Source organism: Nestor notabilis, unplaced genomic scaffold (genome assembly GCF_000696875.1).
Source record: "Nestor notabilis isolate BGI_N333 unplaced genomic scaffold, ASM69687v1 scaffold1881, whole genome shotgun sequence".
In the NCBI taxonomy this organism is placed as follows: domain Eukaryota; kingdom Metazoa; phylum Chordata; class Aves; order Psittaciformes; family Psittacidae; genus Nestor; species Nestor notabilis.
In genome coordinates this window covers 2,354-19,647 of record NW_009915882.1, presented here as the reverse complement: position 1 = coordinate 19,647, position 17,294 = coordinate 2,354, and the positions used below count along the sequence as shown (strand labels likewise).

General features: G+C 41.0%; 1 protein-coding gene across 2 annotated transcripts in view; it reads left to right on the top strand.

Moving 5' to 3' along the window:
- The window catches only part of GPATCH2L (G patch domain containing 2-like), a 31,709-nt gene extending 16,765 nt beyond the window's left edge, over positions 1–14,944 (top strand). For both annotated transcript variants that reach the window (XM_010024331.1, XM_010024332.1), the window contains exons 8-9: positions 9,121–9,212; positions 14,772–14,944. In XM_010024331.1, the coding sequence (XP_010022633.1) occupies positions 9,121–9,212; positions 14,772–14,944 (265 nt within the window). The remainder of the gene's footprint in view (positions 1–9,120; positions 9,213–14,771) is intronic.
- The last annotated feature ends 2,350 nt before the right edge of the window (positions 14,945–17,294 follow it).

Below are 17,294 nucleotides of genomic sequence, written 5' to 3'. Positions count from 1 at the left end.
TCCTGTCTGCCCAATTTGGTGGCCTTCTGTGTTGGGTCTACGGAACTGATGGACAGGGGCAGAGCAGCTGATGTCATCTACCTGGACCTGTGCAAAGCATTCAACACTGTACTGCATGACATCCTTGTTTCTAAACTGGAGAGACATCAGTTTGATGGATGGACCACTCAGTGGATAAAGAACTGGCTGGATGGCCGCACGCAAAGAGTTGTGGTAAACAGCTCAATGTCCAGTTGGAGACCAGTAACGAGTGGTGTCCCTCAGGGATCGGTGTTGGGACCTGTTTTGTTTAACGTCTTTGTCGGCAACATGGACAAAGGGATTGAGTGCGCCCTCAGCAAGTTTGCCGATGACACCAAGCTGTGTGGCTCGGTTGATATGCTGGAGGGAAGGGATGCCATCCAGAGGGACCTGGACACGCTTGTGAGGTGGCCGATGCCAACCTCATGAAGTTTAACCAAGACAAGTGCAAGGTCCTACACCTGGGTCGGGACAATCCCAGGCACAGCTACAGGTTGGGTAGAGAAGAGATTCAGAGCAGCCCTGCGTAGAAGGACTTGGGGGTGTTGGTTGATGAGAAGCAGAACATGAGCTGGCTTCAGTGTGACCTCACAGCCCAGAAACCAACTGTATCCTGGGCTGTATCAAAAGGAGTTTGACTAGCAGGTCGAAAGAGGTGATCCTGTCCCTCTACTCTGCTCTCGTAAGACCTCACTTGGAGTACTGTGTACAGTTCTGATGTCCTGAACATAAAAAAGACATGGAGCTGTGGGAGCAAGTCTAGAGGAGGGCCACAAGGATGATAAGGGGCTGGAGCACCTCTCTTATGAAGACAGGCTGAGAAAGTTGGGGCTGTTCAGCCTGGAGAAGAGAAGGCTGCGTGGAGACCTGATAGCAGCCTTCCAGTATCTGAAGGGGATGTTGAGGAGGGACTCTTCGTTAGGGACTGTAGTGGTAGAGCAAGGGGTAATGGCTTCAAACTTAAACAGGGGAAGTTTAGGTTAGATGTAAGGAAGAAATTCTTTACTGTGAGGCACTGGAATGGGTTGCCCAAGGAAGTTGTGAATGCTTCATCCCTGGCGGTGTTCAAGGCCAGGTTGGACAGAGCCTTGGGTGACATGGGTTAGTGTGAGGTGTCCCTGCCCATGGCAGGGCGGTTGGAACTAGATGATCTTAAGGTCCTTTCCAATCCAAACCGTTCTGTGATCCTGTGACCTGTAATGGCTTGATATCTCTCTCTACTGCTGAAATTTAGATATTGTCTGGCTGAACACTGAGCTATATTTGAGTCTGCATAGTTAGGTTTAATATTCTATTCAGGTGCCTTCTGCTGACTAATCCTGAATTAAATTCAAGTGTTGGCCTTGGAGGTGACTCCTGTTCTTGTGCTGCAGGTGACTATCTAAAGGTAAGGTGCCTTTGAGCTTTTTTCCCATGCAAGGAGATAAAGCCTTGCTTGGGGGACAGTTCTGCTTATGTGCTTGCACAAAGGACCAAATCTGAAAGAAACGTCTGGACTTTCAGCTTCATGGTTTTCTTTCCCTTGTTAATTAGTAAATAGAGCATGAAAAATGTACTGAGGTTGTATGTGTCTGAAGGAAAGCTTGGCACCCACCCAGCAAAGCCTCTCCTCCCACTGGCTTCTGCAGGGAGTTTTGTGATGTCGCACCATGACCTCATGCTGCTGTAGCCAGCATGTTAAAGCTGGAGAGGGGGAGGGAGGAAGAAACGAGCTCATAATCATTCAACTGGATGAGAATAAAAAGAATTCAGAAGATTGTGCATCAGCAAATTGGTTGCTTTCTGGGCTTTTGCCCCACGCTGGGGATGTTTTGTGCCTGTGAAGCAAGAAGATTGGTGACTTCATTTACAGCTAGCATAACCTTTCTAGAGCCTTGAGTGTTTTACTTGGTGCTCTACAGAAGTTTGTCTTCCTGAAAGGAGAGCGAGACAAATCCTGGTCACAAATTTGAACAGGACAAAGTCTCTACCTTTATGATCATCAGTAAATGCCCTTTCCAAAGCTACTGATTGTGGCAGGGGATTTCTAAACCTGGAGGAATTGTGTTTGCTTGGTTTGGCCGAATATGTAGTCTATAGCTAACCAATGAATATATGCTTAGTTCCTTTCTCTAATAAGAGGGTGACTGCTGTCCTGAGTAATCCCTGATGAATTGTTACAGAATATTGGCAGAGAAGTTGTCTCATCCCAGAGACAGATGTGTTTTTAAGTGCCTGTAGTTTGAGATAGTTTCTGTTTTCATGTGAAATGTGCTCAAGAATCTTTATAGGAGAAAGAAACGTGGGAAGAATGAACATGTTATATGGCCCCATGTATGTGGCAAGGATTGAACTTTCTGGTACAAGGTGCTTGCTTTACGTAAAGATGCTGCCAAGGGCACAGAAGGAAGTAGTTCCTTCACAGAAACATTTTTATGACAATAGTTGTTCTTCCGGTGCTTCCAGAGACAAGCCTATTAGTAGTCCATTTCTTACACGAGGTTCAGCTGATCTCTGTAAGCATTGTCCAGCAATTGCCCCAGTTAACATTGTCTTCTTTTGCCATGGATGGAGTCAATTCCAGTAGTTTGTGTTTTGGTTAGCTCTTAGCAGCTTGCACCTTATCGTGGAGAAATTCTGCTCAGAAATTTGTCAGAATGGTTTGTCAGGGGAGGCATTAATCCCTGAGAACGATACGAAAGTATTAGAGAAGGAACTCTTGATGTTGTGGACATCTTATTTCTTCAACCTGATGCCTCTACCATGCCATGCAAAATTACCTCTCTCTGCTTAGTTTCTGCTAACTCAAAGGCAGGTAGAGTTTTTTCTCTCACATGGAAATGTTTTCTTTGTCTCAGTGGCAGATTTTGGTGCAGTTCATCTGGAAGACTGGTAACCCAGTGCTTTGTTTAAGCAGAGCTGTAGGCTAGAATACTGAGCGCAGTTGAGGGTGTTCAAGAACCTCCTCCTTGACCCTGAAAAGCCTATGTGGAGGGTTCCTTGGGAAGTCTTATTTGAAAGGCTGTATAAATTGTACACTACCAAGATTACTTTTCTTGCTTTGTGTGTGTGATGAGATGAGGTTTCATTCAAAGTGTATGCACAGCACTGGGAATTTCACACCCATCATTAGAAGCCGTTTTGTGTGTGTTGTGACTGTTATCATTAGTGGTATAATTTTATTTTGTGAAGTGAGGAGAGTTTCCTGCTTTCTTGCAGACTTCCCGCGGGACGACTGGTGTATTAATTTGCTGTATTGCCTCCTGGCTGTTCCCAGGCTGTTTTTCCTCTTCATCATGGAATTTTTAATGGCCCTGCTGCCTCTTGGGAGGCATGCAAGGAAGAGTACCTCAGGGATCTCTTCCTTTTTTCACATGCCTATAATTACTCTCCTTTACGAGCACAAAGCATTTGCTAATCATGTCTTGTCTGTTAAGGTTTCGGCTTCATGCAGGCTGCTAAAAGCAAGCAAGTAGAGACTTGCATGGACAGCCCAAGTGATCCTTCCCCTCCTCTCTTCTGCCTATTTGCCTGTCTTGGAGAAAGGAGTGGTCTGAACAGAATTTTCTTCTTGAACTCCTACTTAAGAGGATTTTATACAGGCTTAAGTGGAACATCTTACTAGATTTTGGTTATTCAATGGCTCTGTCAGTGGGAAGATGTTACAGGTTGTTGGTTGATGGACTGTAATTCCCTTAAGGGAGGGTAAGAGTTTCAAAGGAGCCTAGAGCCAATGTTCCCTTCAATTTCGTTTTGAATAGCAGGTAGAATAAGAGAAGGTAGAAGATAATTTTTCGCTAATGCCATTTATTGTTTGCCTAGCCTTTTAAAATAGGATTATGGGTGAAAAACGCTATTAAATGTTCCCACTGGAGGTCATAGAAGAGTGCATCTCAGATGGCAAGTAGATGTTGAAGGTGGAGATTTTGAAGAATTATGTTAAAGACCTCTGAAAATCGCTTTGTAGGTACTGTCAGTTAATGTTAACTGTAAACCTAGAGTTTAATTGGGTTTAGAAGCAAGTCTCTCATCTTACCTGGAACACAGGGTAAAGATCTAAAGGGATGAGTGATCATCTACTGAACTGCCCCACACCCTGGATTTGGTGGTGCTGTTAAGAGTGAAAAGGCCTGAATGTCTCTAATTCTATTTCCATTTCTAGAAATATGCTTATCGAGTAAATCTTGTTCTTTCTCTTCTGTATCTCTGCAGAGATCCTGACATTTCTTCCTCTTACCCAAACATGTGGAAGTGCAGGGATTCCCTTCAATGTCAGACACTTTCATGTCTTCCTTTGCTAAAACCTGGCTAATACTCCAGTTGGGGATATAACTGAATTCTTCTGACAGGCATGCGGTGAACAACAGCTATCAACCTAGTGTCACATGCAGTTGTCTGAGGCCTAATGCTCCCATTTTGGTGAATCCTAATTCTCTGGAGTGAAAAATAAATTCCCCTTAGCTTCAGAATTTTGTTTACTTGCTATTTCTTTATTCACCTGTAGAGCATGTTGCCATTATCAAATCCGTGTACGCAGCACGTCTGGCAAATACTGGGACTGTTTCTGGAACAGACATCATGTGATTTAGTATGAAAATTGAGAATGCAATATATGGGATCACATTGTCTCTGCTTAGAATACTTACATAGAAAACTATAAGAAAACATGTTCGCTCCTATTTGCCACACACAGGCTTTTAGTAACGGAATTGCTATGTCATTATAATGCTTATTTGGGGAACAGACAGCTGCTGCATGAAGACCTATGAGATTTGGATGATTTAAGAAGTGAGCTGGCCTGTTAGTGATTTTGGAATCTGAAAAGGTGTTCTGGAAGCTCTCCCATGAGGCTCTGCAGGGCAGAGGAGAGAATGCTATTCACAGGAAATATCTACAGTGTGATGTGACAGCAGGAGCCACTTTTATGTGTGGAAGCTTTGCATGCAGATTGGATGAGCAACTTGTACTGATTTACACGTATTATGTGCAGATCAGACTCTGATGCCCAGCTGGCTTTATAGGCAAAGAGGAGGAAGAATTCTGCTTTTACTATTAATTTGTGAAGCCACCATCAACAGCCTCAGGTAACACCTCAGGGCTTAGAGCCTTTTATTTGACCTATGTTTGCTGGGAATATAGCATCACAACAGCAACAGCAGAGTTGTGTGGAGTTTTAGTAACAGTATCCTTGTTAGAAGGCTGTTTCTGTTGAACATTTACTTTAACATGAGGATAATAACATCCCGTGTTTTTATGACAGTAGATTAATGGCTGCCTCTCACTTTCACTACATAATCCAAGTGGTTTGCTTCCTCTAAGGATACAGTTGAAATAAAGATTGTCAGTAGACAAGCTGGATGATGTAAGATTACAGTGAGAGGCATACACCCCCAAGTGTGCGATGTGCCTCCTGCCTCCAAGAAGGAGGCAGCTCAGAGGAGACTGTTACAGCTCTGTATTCTTCCCAGAAACCTCCATTGTGAGTTTAAGGTATTTTTTACTCTAAAAAGTGGAGATTGCTTTATAATCTAGACTTTGCTTCACAGACAGTGAACGTTCCAGGGGCCTGATACTGTTCAGTAAGGGTCTTTGTGGGCTGGAGTCTGCTTGTGTTCCATATTGTCTCCCACAGATCATACTGTCAATCCTAATTTTCTGTTGAAACCCTGTGGTGGATGTAAAATAGTGGCAAGCTCCTGTGACCCTAATGTCCAGCACATGGTCACCTTGAACGGGAGGAGTGAGATAGGAGTGCAGTGTCTGCAATTACAGTTCATTTAAAAAAAGAAAAAAAAGTCATAGAATAAATATGTGGAAAAGAAAGGAAACATTACTTCTGACTCATTAGAGACAGCAATGAATCTCAGCTTTCTGCGTAGCAAAGCATGCTTTTTCTCCAGTGGGAGCTGCATGTAGAATCAGGTACCTAAAGCAACATGTTAAGAACAAGAGACAAATCCATATATCCTGGATAATTTCTTTAGCTTGTAATTTCAAACAAAAACAAACAAAACCCAAACATTGTCAGAAAGACACTGTAGACTTCTTTTTCAATATAAAATCATTTTTTCTATACATGCATAATTTGTAATTCACTTAACTCCTGGCTGTGAGGCGCTGCAGTGTTAGTTGGATATATTGTAGCAGTGAATGTAGCTGCACTTTGGATCCTGCTTTGTCTCTCCAGGTGTGTTCTACTTTTCCTCTTCCCAGGTTAGAATTTCAGTCCTCTTTAGATTGTAAACTAGGTTTTCACATTAGTCTCTGGTCACCTGGCAGATCCAGCTGTGACTGGGCACTGCACCTTTTTTTTTTTTTCCTTCTCATGATCAACCAGCTATAGTCCAAAAGTAACCAGGGAATTCGTTTCTGGTACTGTTTGTGCAACATTGAAGAAAGTATAGAAGTTTAGGAGAAGAGATTAGAAGCAGTTAAGGACCGAATAAGTACCATTCTAGTTTCTCAGTTTAGGCCCAGATCTTTCATCCCACAAAGCTCTGCGCCTCAGAATTCTTCACAGAGGGGCTTGTGATTGCACAAATGTGCATTTTCTGTCAGTCTTTCATCTCAGCCCTGTTCTGTTCTACTTCAGAGTAATTTTTAAACTGTTCAGAAAAGTTGTTAAGATTCAACTTTGGCAGAAAAGCTAATTCATGCTTACAGCCTGTCAGTGAGCTGTTCACAATTTATAGTTCAGCCTGTCCACTGCTATGTTGTGTGCTGCACATGACCTGACTTTCCTGGTGGTGGTGTTCCTAGGAGTTTGCTGTTAAACTGGGAATCGCCAATTCTAATCTCTTACCGATACAGCACAGGTATGCAAGCTAGTGATTAGAAATTTAGATTGAAAAGTCTGCTACCAACCCAAAAAATTCGTATTTCATAAATTATTCCTCAGACACCATTTTAGTCCGTATCTTGATGAGGGCTATCAGCCCTACATGCATTCTTTTGCTCCTCTCTTTCCCAAGGTACCTACCACCTGGAGATTCCATGAATGCAGATTTATGGTGCCAGTCAAGTGCACCAGCAGCTTGAAACTGACACTTTTACCACCAGGTCAGTCAGAGCCAGTGAGTAATCAATAGGTTCCTGATTTGCTAACTGCAGTGTGGGTGATCAATAAGGGATAAACCTGAATGAAATACATGTTACAGAGACAATTTACGACCACTGAGCCTCTGTGTTAGAGGCAGGGCTGCTAGATGCAGCGTCCTTGATGTTAGTCTCCAGCTAGAGTATGATTTGCCTTTACTTTTGTAACAAGAAGGGATTTTGAGATTCTCATTCACATTCTGTTCCCCCTCCACCCTGCATGTAATCATGAGGTAAGGGTAGATATGGTTTGAGCATGGAGCTGAGAGCAGGTGCTCTTACTTGAAATCTAGTTTGTAACATTCGTGAACTGGGAAAGATTACATAAAGTCTCTTAAAAATTGATAGTGTATACTTCCTTCCTAGTCTGTACTGGTTCTCCACCAAGGATCAGACGGCTAATGTTGGTGTAAATTCATAAAATTAAAAAGGGAACCTTATTATTATGGAATAAAATGAGTTGGATTATTATATATAATTTTGTAGTTGTCTAGTTAGTAATGTAATACTCTGTCACTGATGCAAAATAAAAAACTGAAGTTCCACTTGACTGAGGCTGTCTTTTCCTTGGGGTATGTGTGTGCCCAGGTGTTTCAGATTACATGGTGGGACTGTGCAAAAATGCTATATAGCCACTATCTTCATCATTTACAAAAGCAGTTTTTAGCATATGTGAAGTCACTTAGAGGTTGATCATTTCTGTGTACAAACTTGAGATTTGAATATGTGATTTGTAGGTGTGCTGGTATTTTTGAAAGCCTTTATTTAGTTCATGTTTTCAGGAGACTCCTGTGTCTGACTACACTAACATGCATTCCCAGATTTGAAAAACTGGCTGTCAGTGAAACTTAGCACAATTTAAATTTTTTTTGAAGCTATTCTTTAATGTCAAACTTGGATGACAGATTTTTTTAGACTTCTTGTAGAACTTTCAAAGTTTAGTTGAGAGGACAGAAGACTAGATAGTTCTTTCTTTGGGGTTGTGCTTTGTTACAGGTAAGTAAGTAAACCCAGCAGCATTCAAATAATTTATGGTTTTGACTGGTATGGGAAATATTCACTGTTCTGTATCGCTACAAGAGTACACTTTGGTTTTGCATTAATAGAGTGTCTAAAATTGTATGTATTATAAATACACTGCTATGCTGCTTTTTTTTTTTATTATTTTTTTTATTAAGGTTTTGTAGATTTTGGCATGGCAATACAAAGCCATAAACTTTTCCCTTTGTTATTTGCAGAAGATTTCAGGACTTGATAAATGTGTTTGTTAAACTTGCAGGATTTTTTTTGTTAATCAAATAATAGGCTTTAAAGACATAGAAGCTTTTCAGCACTTAATCATCAAAATTTATGTGGTTCCAATCTTTGCACCATGTAAGCACTTCACAATCTTATTTGCATTCTAGTTCTGCGTTTTGCACGTCAGATTTGATGCAGAGAATGGCCAAGGAACTTGCCAAAGAAACTCTGGTATCATGGACAAAGCAGTGATTTGAACACAATGTCATTGCTACATTATGCATTTGTATTCATTTTGGATTGTATTTGAGAAAGTTCTCTGGTTTGATCCCAAGACTGTCTTTTCTGACTTAAACGTCTATTCTTCCTACGTCTAGAACTTGGAGAAGTGCTCAGTTCAAGTCAGTCCCGACAGTGCAGATTTCTTCTTAATTGGAAATGGTCAAACTGAAGTGGTCATCAGTAGGCTTCGGACTTAGCAGTTAATGTGACTGATTGTGCCTTTCAGCCTGTTTACAGGTGCAGAAAGGCTGTATTGCCATCAGCCAGTTCAGCTGTTGTCTGTTGTCACAGAACTTCTAAAAGGAAATAATAATTTTGAAAATGCATCAGACTGTTTTGCGGTCCTAACTTTATGAATTTACTACTGAAGTGGAAACAGTATGCATGGACATGCATACTGTTGGAATATGGGTACTCTACTGAATTGGTTGGAGGGTGATTGGCCAGTGTCTTACAGGAAAGTGATACTAGAACAAAGTTTTACTTGTTTTCATTTCTCTATAGGCAAGCAAATTTACACCTGGGACCACCATGTTCAAGGGACATCAAGAGGAAACGAAAGCCAGCTGCAGCCTCCATGTCCAGCCCAACATCAGGTAGCCTGATATCTGTGTGCCAGCATTTCTGAAGTCTCTCTTGAGCAAAGTGCCAGTCACAATAGTCAAAAGCATTATCTTGATTTGAAACTAATGAAACGTGTGTGAGAAAGGCAACATGTGAGAGAGAGTATCACTGGTTTTTCATAGCATCAAAAGCTGCCTACTGAAATGACACTATGGCACATTAATATAATTTACGGTGCTTCATTATATAGTGGGTAATACTATGTTTCTTCATAAGGTGTTATTTCCACCATTCCTAAATTAACGCAGTATGTGGTAATAAGGAGGTGATCGTTGTTCATGGTGTGTTCCTTCTTGTGAATGAAAATTGTAACTTTTTTCTTGCTCTGGGGATGTACTGGTTAAAATGCTGGTTTATTTTCATGTGCCATATTTCTGGAAAGAGACTGATTACTTAATAGAATGTGAAGAAGTTTTACTCTGCAGACCACAGAGAGGTTTAGGAGACTTTTCTCTGGCCTCTCACCCTACCCTCTCTTGAAATATTTTGCCTACTATCAAGTGACCCATGTTCTTCCAACTAACCTATTAAAAAATTGTTATTGTAATCCAGTAATAATGTGGTGGATAAGCTCATGGGAAAAATGGTGGTGTGAAAACAGTGGGGAAGACCGAAAGAACTGGTGATGAATAGGAGAAATGAGGTTCAGGTTTCTTCCTTAGGCTGGCGGATAGACAGTAGAATAATGAAGTAAGGAGGTAAGTTGTGCTAGCTCTCCAGGCCACAGATCTGGATTACAGACAGTCTGAAAGGTTCTGTATTAAAAATTAAGAGGAAAAAAAAAAAATTATGGATCTGTTGCTCAGCAAAAGTAATGTTATTGACTGTTTATTTAGGATATTCTTTCCTGTCTTTTGAGTATTCCATGCTAGGATATGCAAACTTCTGTAGTGAAAGAGTTAGTAAAATCGCGTATCTGTAGCCATAGAATTTTCCTTCTGGGAGTACTAGGTTTTCTTGGTAGGAATGCTAATGTCTCACTGTCCCCTCTTAGGTATCCGTGTATTTATTGTTCAGAGTGTATTCTGTACTGCATTGCTGTTTTTTTTGGAAAGCTTCTATTTCTATGCCTACATGTTTCAAAATATTATGTATATTGTACTTACCTGACTAGGCAAATTGTACAAGGACACTTTTGGAAGACTTGAATCTGCATCTAGGGTGGAACTCGGCACTGGAAGATAGCTGTCTTGGTTTTGTTTGGGATAAAGTTAATTTTATTCCTAGTAGCTGGTGCAGTGCTGTGTTTTGGCTTTAGTCTGAGAACAATGCTGAGATCACACCAATGTTTTAGGTGTTGCTCAGTAGCACTCCCCCTGATAAAGGACTTTTCAGTCTTTCATGCTCTGCCAGCGAGGAGCGGCATAAGAAGCTAGGAGGGAGTGGAGATAGGACAGCTGACCCAAACTGGCCAAAGGGGTATTCCATACCACAGCACATCATGCCCAGTATAGAAACTGGGAGGAGTCACCTGGAAAGCCAGATTGGTGCTTGGGTCGGGCTGGGTATCAGTCAGCAGGTGGTAAGCAATTGCACTGTGCATCACTGTTGTTTATTGTTTGTTTTCTTTTCTCCTTTTAGTTTTATATTCTCTCCCCTTGTTATTTTCCTTATTACTAGTAGTATATTGTGCTTTAGTTATTGTACTGTTCTAATCTCAACCCATGGGGTTTACGTTCTTTCAGTTCTCCTCCCCATCCCACCCAGGGAGGGGGGAAAGCAGGAGGTGAGCGAGTGGCTGTGTGGTTCTGAGTTGCCAGCTGGGTTTAAACCACAACAGTAGCAGAGAGGTTTCAAAGTTTTTCTTTTAGGGATGAGGGAAAGAAATTTAGGGTGTGCATTACAAAGTAAGGAAGGAGAGTGTAGTTACTGGAATCCAGACAGGATGCTTGGTGATCGAGAGAAAAGAGCTGCAAGGTTTTTCATGGTCAAAAAGGGTAAAGATTTCTTACTCAGACCCTATTTAGATAATACTGACTTGTAGAAAAAACCTTTTGATTGTGTAAGTGGAGCTGTGTCCTAGCTGACTTTGTACACCAGTCTTCCAGTTGTAGCTGGAGCACAACCTGGGTGTGTAACTTGGAAACTTCTGAAATCTGATGTTATTTCCATCAAAGGTGATCTGACTGGAATTACTAATGCCTAAAGAAATAGATAGGATTACTCTACAATAATGTAGAATTAACTGAAGACTCTTATGCTTAAACATTGCTGAGATAGTTATAGATTTTTCTCCCTTGCCATGCATCTACTCATCCACTCATAAATGTCTTACACTGGGGTTCCCCCATACCTGAGGAATCACAGCAGCCTCATTTTCTCACTACATAGGCTTTTTGTATGTGGTGTTTTACTTCTTCAAAAGATGAAACACAAGTAGATCAGAACGCAGGCCTATGCCTGTCACTGCAGGCACACAGAGTGCTGGATTTCTTCACCTTTAAATAACATCTTAGCTGAGTCCAATTGCGCTCGTCTCACTTGTTGACCAGGTTCTGCGTCAGTGATCTCCTTTTTTGCAACCTGGGTGCCCCATGGAGGTGAAGGACATAGCCTGAGCTGGCTCCATCAGTCAGCAGAACAAATGGGCTTGCTCTGCTGAACATCGGGCCATCTCGGATTCCACCTCTTTTATAGAGATGAGTGATGAAGAGGGGCTCGTTCCGCTTTGCCGCTGTATTAATACACATCAGGGGCCAGCTCCCGGCACTAAATCACACTACTGCATACATCTGTTATCGGACTCCTCACCAGTGTGATGAACAAGGCTGCAGATAGAGGCTTCCTTGTGTCATTCTTTATAGGATTTTCCTAAAAGAATAAATAGCTCAAATCTCTGCCAACACTCTCCCCTGTCATTGTGATGAATTTAGCTTCTTTCTTAAACATGCAGCTACAAATCTTCCCCTGCCACCTCACCCCCCCATCATCTACAGAAAGTTTTGAGTTGAATTTGGCTGAAATCAGAAGATGCTAATAAAAGGCATATGAGATGTGGATGCTATCTCCCTTTTAGCTGCAGGAATGAGAGAAGGGAACTAGATGTATGTTTATTTGGGAGAGAAGCAAACTACGTTTATTCCATGTCTTCTCACTTACTTTCATGTAAGTGAGTATTTATGGTTCTGGTAAAGCATCTTTTGAGAGAGACCATAGTATGAACATCCAGAAACATGCATCACAGTAGCAGAAATGCTTAGGTCTCTGTTGTATTGTTATAACATTAAATTTCTGGTATTAGTCCTGCGCTTTGAGGTTAACTGGCCTAAATAGTGTAACTGAGATAGGGGTTAAAGAATAGTATTTTGGAAAAAGGCCTGGCTGTTGAGAGCAACAAAAAGTAGGTAGCAAATTCAGAATTCATTTGCACTTCAGGAAGTGACTTATCAAAATTAAGGTGGTCAAACTTATGGCAGTGTCGAGAGAGATTGAAAATGAAAGTGCTTTCCACACTACACAGTTGTGCAGTATGTGAGTCCTAAAGAATGAGGCTTTCACCAGATAAGAACAGAGGTCTGGCTGGTGTAGTCTGGGAGTAGAATAAGGATATCTGGAGAAAGTAAGAATGGTGGCTGTACTGGATTAGACCAGAAGTTCATCCAACTTAGTGATCACTGGCCGGTGCCTGGGGAGGAAGAAAGTTTGTTGTGATAAAGGTCCTCGAAATTTTCAGTGATCTAAGACTTAGGGTCTTCAAAAGGCACTGATGGTGTCCTTGTGTGTACTTACTTTCTGTTGCAGAGCAAATGGAGTTGGACTAATGTCCCCAGTGGCACAGTAGAGCTTGTCTGATAAATACTGTATAAAATGTTATTCTCATGATAGTTATGCTCTGGTTTGAAAGGGATCTGATGAAGATTGTCGTGCCTGTCTTTGGTTTGTCAGAAGAGGCCACAAGTATAGATGGTTGTGAAATAAATGATAAACAATTGTCCAGCTTTACATTGATACTTGTAATGTTTATTGTCGTTCAGTTCCCTATATATGTAGCAGCACACGTGGTAACTGGCATCCTATTCAGGTATTACAGTCAGTCTGGAGTAAAAATCTGCATAAAGAGATTTTTGTCTGCCTTGTCATATATTCACACTTAGCGTGTGAAAAATAGTAATTTCTAAAAAGTGCCAGTTGGCAGCCTCTGAAACTGCTTATCAGAGAACAGTCTGAGTAGTAGCAATTTGGTGAATTTTCCCTCTCCTATTTCTTGCCAATGGATTCACTTTTTGTCATGGTATGATGGTACCCAGCAGCAAGAAGCCTGTTCTAGTGCTTTGCTTTTTTTCTTTTTATGAGCAAAAATAGAGAGCCTGAGTGCAGAGACTGCTAGCATGGGGCCCATAGTGTAGTATTGGTGGTGATTCTTAAAGGACTTGATTGTTTTTGCATGTTTTATCTGACCTTTAGATGGAGGAAGCCGATGGGCTAGAGGTAGAATATGCAATGTACTGTTATCAGCTGCATTGTTGTGGTTGTATGGGAATGACTCACTGGTTTGGATGTATAGAAGCAGGATTGTTGGTGTTCCAGATCTAATGAGTGGGGAACCTGAAGCACTGAACCAGCTTTTTATTTGAACTTCAAAGCAATCAGCCCACTAGTTGAGGCGTGTTATGGCCTCTATCCTTCAGCCACTACAGAACAGCAGAGGCAACTTGTAATAAGAACACACAAACAGCTATTATCTATTGTGAGAATACAACGAACAAGAGATGTGTTTCATACTGAAGCACACACTTGTTCAAAAAGCTTCTGGTTGCCCCAAAGACTCCTATGGCATTAACTTTTTTTTATCCTGCCCTGTTCTGCTTTTGAAGATTGAGTGATTCAGGATACTGGGAATGGGAGCAAACTCTTATCTCCTCTGGAAATTTTGGTGGGTGTTGGTTTGAGCTATGGATCTGCAAATCTCTCTTGCTAATTATAGCCTGTCCTATTTTGAAGTAGTGGTTCTAGTGATAAAATGAGAATGGATTCCAGCCTAGCTTAGCAAGTAGCTTCTTGGTATAATATGGTCATTTGACATATTAGATATATGTGGAGGTTTATGGTACTGCCTTTACTGCATAAGGAGGAGAGGTATATTTTCCTCTTTAACTGAGCTTTGCAACTTGAAATTTGCCAAGCCTTCAGAGAGTTTGAAATTCCCAGATATAGGGTTAATTGAGTCTTTGTAAAGAGATCAAGGTATCTTCAGTTAAGTGAGTTTGAATTGATTCTGTTTAAGTATGGGACAGCTAGAGCTCTTGATTTCCAACACGAACTTTGACTAAAGGAACTAGTTAGTGGATTAGGAACTTGGAGTTCTGAATGTGAGAATCATTACAGCAAAGTTGTTAATGCTATCAAGAACCTGTATTTCAATGGAATTAGGTGGGGGAACTGGCAGGAACTTGGGGAGGTAACACCTTCATATAAGAAATTACATAAATATGAGGCATTTGCCTGGAAATCACTTGCTCTAACTTTTATTTTTTTATTGCTTTTCCTACTCTCTTCCTCTGTTCCCCCTTTCCTGAAATTTTATATTCCAGCAACTTTATCTGTCCACATGGATGCAGCAGAGTCAGAGCTACCAGCAACACCATCCCTGAGATCCCAGAACTCTGAATGGACAGGGAAAACACCAGCAGCCGAGAAAGCCACTATTGCTGCCTCCAGTAACTTTTTTAAAATGCCACCGGAGAAGAGCCCGGGATACAGCTAAAAAGAAGCATTGCAACTGTAAAAGCTTGGATTTTGGAAGTGTTTGACTCTGTGTGCTTCCACCAAACATCTTGTTTAGTGGTAGTGATAATCTTCAGTATTGGTGCGTGATGCCTGGCATCATCCAGACTGATCTGTGTGCCCTACACCTAAACCACGTTTGTGAATCTGTGTTTAAAAAAAAAAGGTAATTGGTGTTGGGACCACAGTGGCTTTTAAAAATATTCTTGCTATTGTTGTATTTATTATGCATTCATCTCTTTCCCTGCTGCCAGCTCATATGTGCTGGGTCATGTACAGATTCTTTTGGGTTTTCAGATCTTTATTCACCCCCTGGACATCTTGCTTGTTTGTGCATTTAGTGTTTTTTGGGTGAAAGTCCCCCTGCCACTGAGGGAGGCAAAAGTCTCACCCTGTTATTTTGGCTGGGGAATGAGGAGGGAATGCAAACAAGTTGAAACATGGAGCCTGAATTCTGCATTAGCAGAATGTTTTCAGGCCATATGCTAATGGACTCAAATCACGTTGCTTCTAGTGAAGCAAATACGGTGCTTGTCCATTCAGAAACTGCCATTGGCTCACTGGCAGCATGATCCATTAGACCTTGTCCTTCTCCCTTGTTCTGAATGTCTTTAGTCTTGCTTGTGTATTGCATGGTCTTTCCTAAATCTCCTACTGGATGAGGAACTGGGAAAACTACTTGGACATAAATCTGCAAGCTGGTGTATTTGAAGGGACCCTGGGCCCTTAATATCCTTGCAGTATGGTAGAGGATATACAAAATTCCAGTTTCTCAGTGTATAAATTACAAAATTACTGTTAGCATTTCTAAAGGATGCTTGCCATAGAAGTTAACATGCCATTGAACAAAAAAGCCATTTAAAGTATCACCTGGCTTTTGGTCAGACCACTCTGTCTCAGTCTTTCCCTCCCTTCAGAAAGTATTGCCTGCTCCCTCTTCTAGAGGTGTCTCCACCTACTGATGATTGTATTTTGGAGCATACACAAAAGAGATTCTCTTCTCTTCATAGCACTTCCACTTGTTCCCCTGTTATTTTGGGTTGCAGAATATGTGGATAGTGATTTCTTCCCTCTTTCCTTGAATTCTTGATCACACTCCCCTTACTTTTAATTAGTATGTCTGGAGCTTATTTTTAGTTATGTTTTTAGAATATATTCCTGCATAGCTTGTGTCAAGGAACAGGTGGCCTCATGGCTTCGTAAGTCCTTTAAAAATAGCATATATTTGTATGCATAGAACTCTTTTTGTTTTCTTCGCTGGGTGGAGCTTTCAAACAATAGCCTTTAAACTTATAAATTTCATTTGGAATGTGGAGGTGCAGTTAGCACTTTTAAGTAGATGAGAAAATTTGCATGGTTTTAGTGGTTTCACAGTGTTCTGCTCTCCCTTATAAATCAAATACCTGAGGGAAAGATTTGAGTTTGAGAATATAAAGCAGTGATTTATATTTAAATCTATTAAAATGTTAAATGCTCATAACATACACAAAACAAAAATTGAGTGACTCGCTAAATCATGATTGACATATAGTTATCCTATAGACACACTGTCAGTGTCTCATCCCCTAAATATCTACTTATTCTTGGGGAGACATCTAAATTGGATTTATATTTCACAGCCCAAGCAAACTGTCAGATCTGTCATTGTAAATCCCTCTCAAAACCATTTTTTGGTGGTGGTACATTTTTAGAACTAATTAGAACAAGGAAAGCCTTTTTACCTTGCTGAAGGAGTACAGAGGTCTGTTTGGGTTGTGGAACAAGCTGTGAGGGTTTTGTGGAGAGAGGAGTGTTCCTGTTTTCAGGTAGTCATTGGATTGTCTTATTTTGTAGGTATTTTGAGCAGTGGTGCTTAAGAGGTGGCAGAAGAAGCCTTAGCACTGTACGGGCCTGGAGATTACTGGAAATTACTGGAGGGCCTGTAATTTAGAACATACAAAGAGAAGGTAAACCTGAGGAGTAGTAGCTTGACTATCTAGTGCTTATGAACACAGTGATGGAGAAAGGTGGTCACATTCTCCTGACAACCTGCAAATACATTTTAGGATTGGCAGCCTCATAACCTAACTTGCAGGCTGCTTCAGTGACAGGGAGTGGTTCTCTAAAATGTACTTTTGCAATTGAGTGGTTTATTCTCTGCAGCCTCTCTTGGTTTGAGTCTTTTCATCAAACTTCCTCAGATTACTGATCATTCAGCTAAAGTTTTAAATTTTGGCCTTTGTGTTCCCCTTTCTAAAACAAATTCTGTTATATCCTGCTACAATCTGAGTGTTGTTCACAGTAGTTTTGTTTCTTCTGTGGTGTCAGGACAGTTTTAAACCTTTTATGAG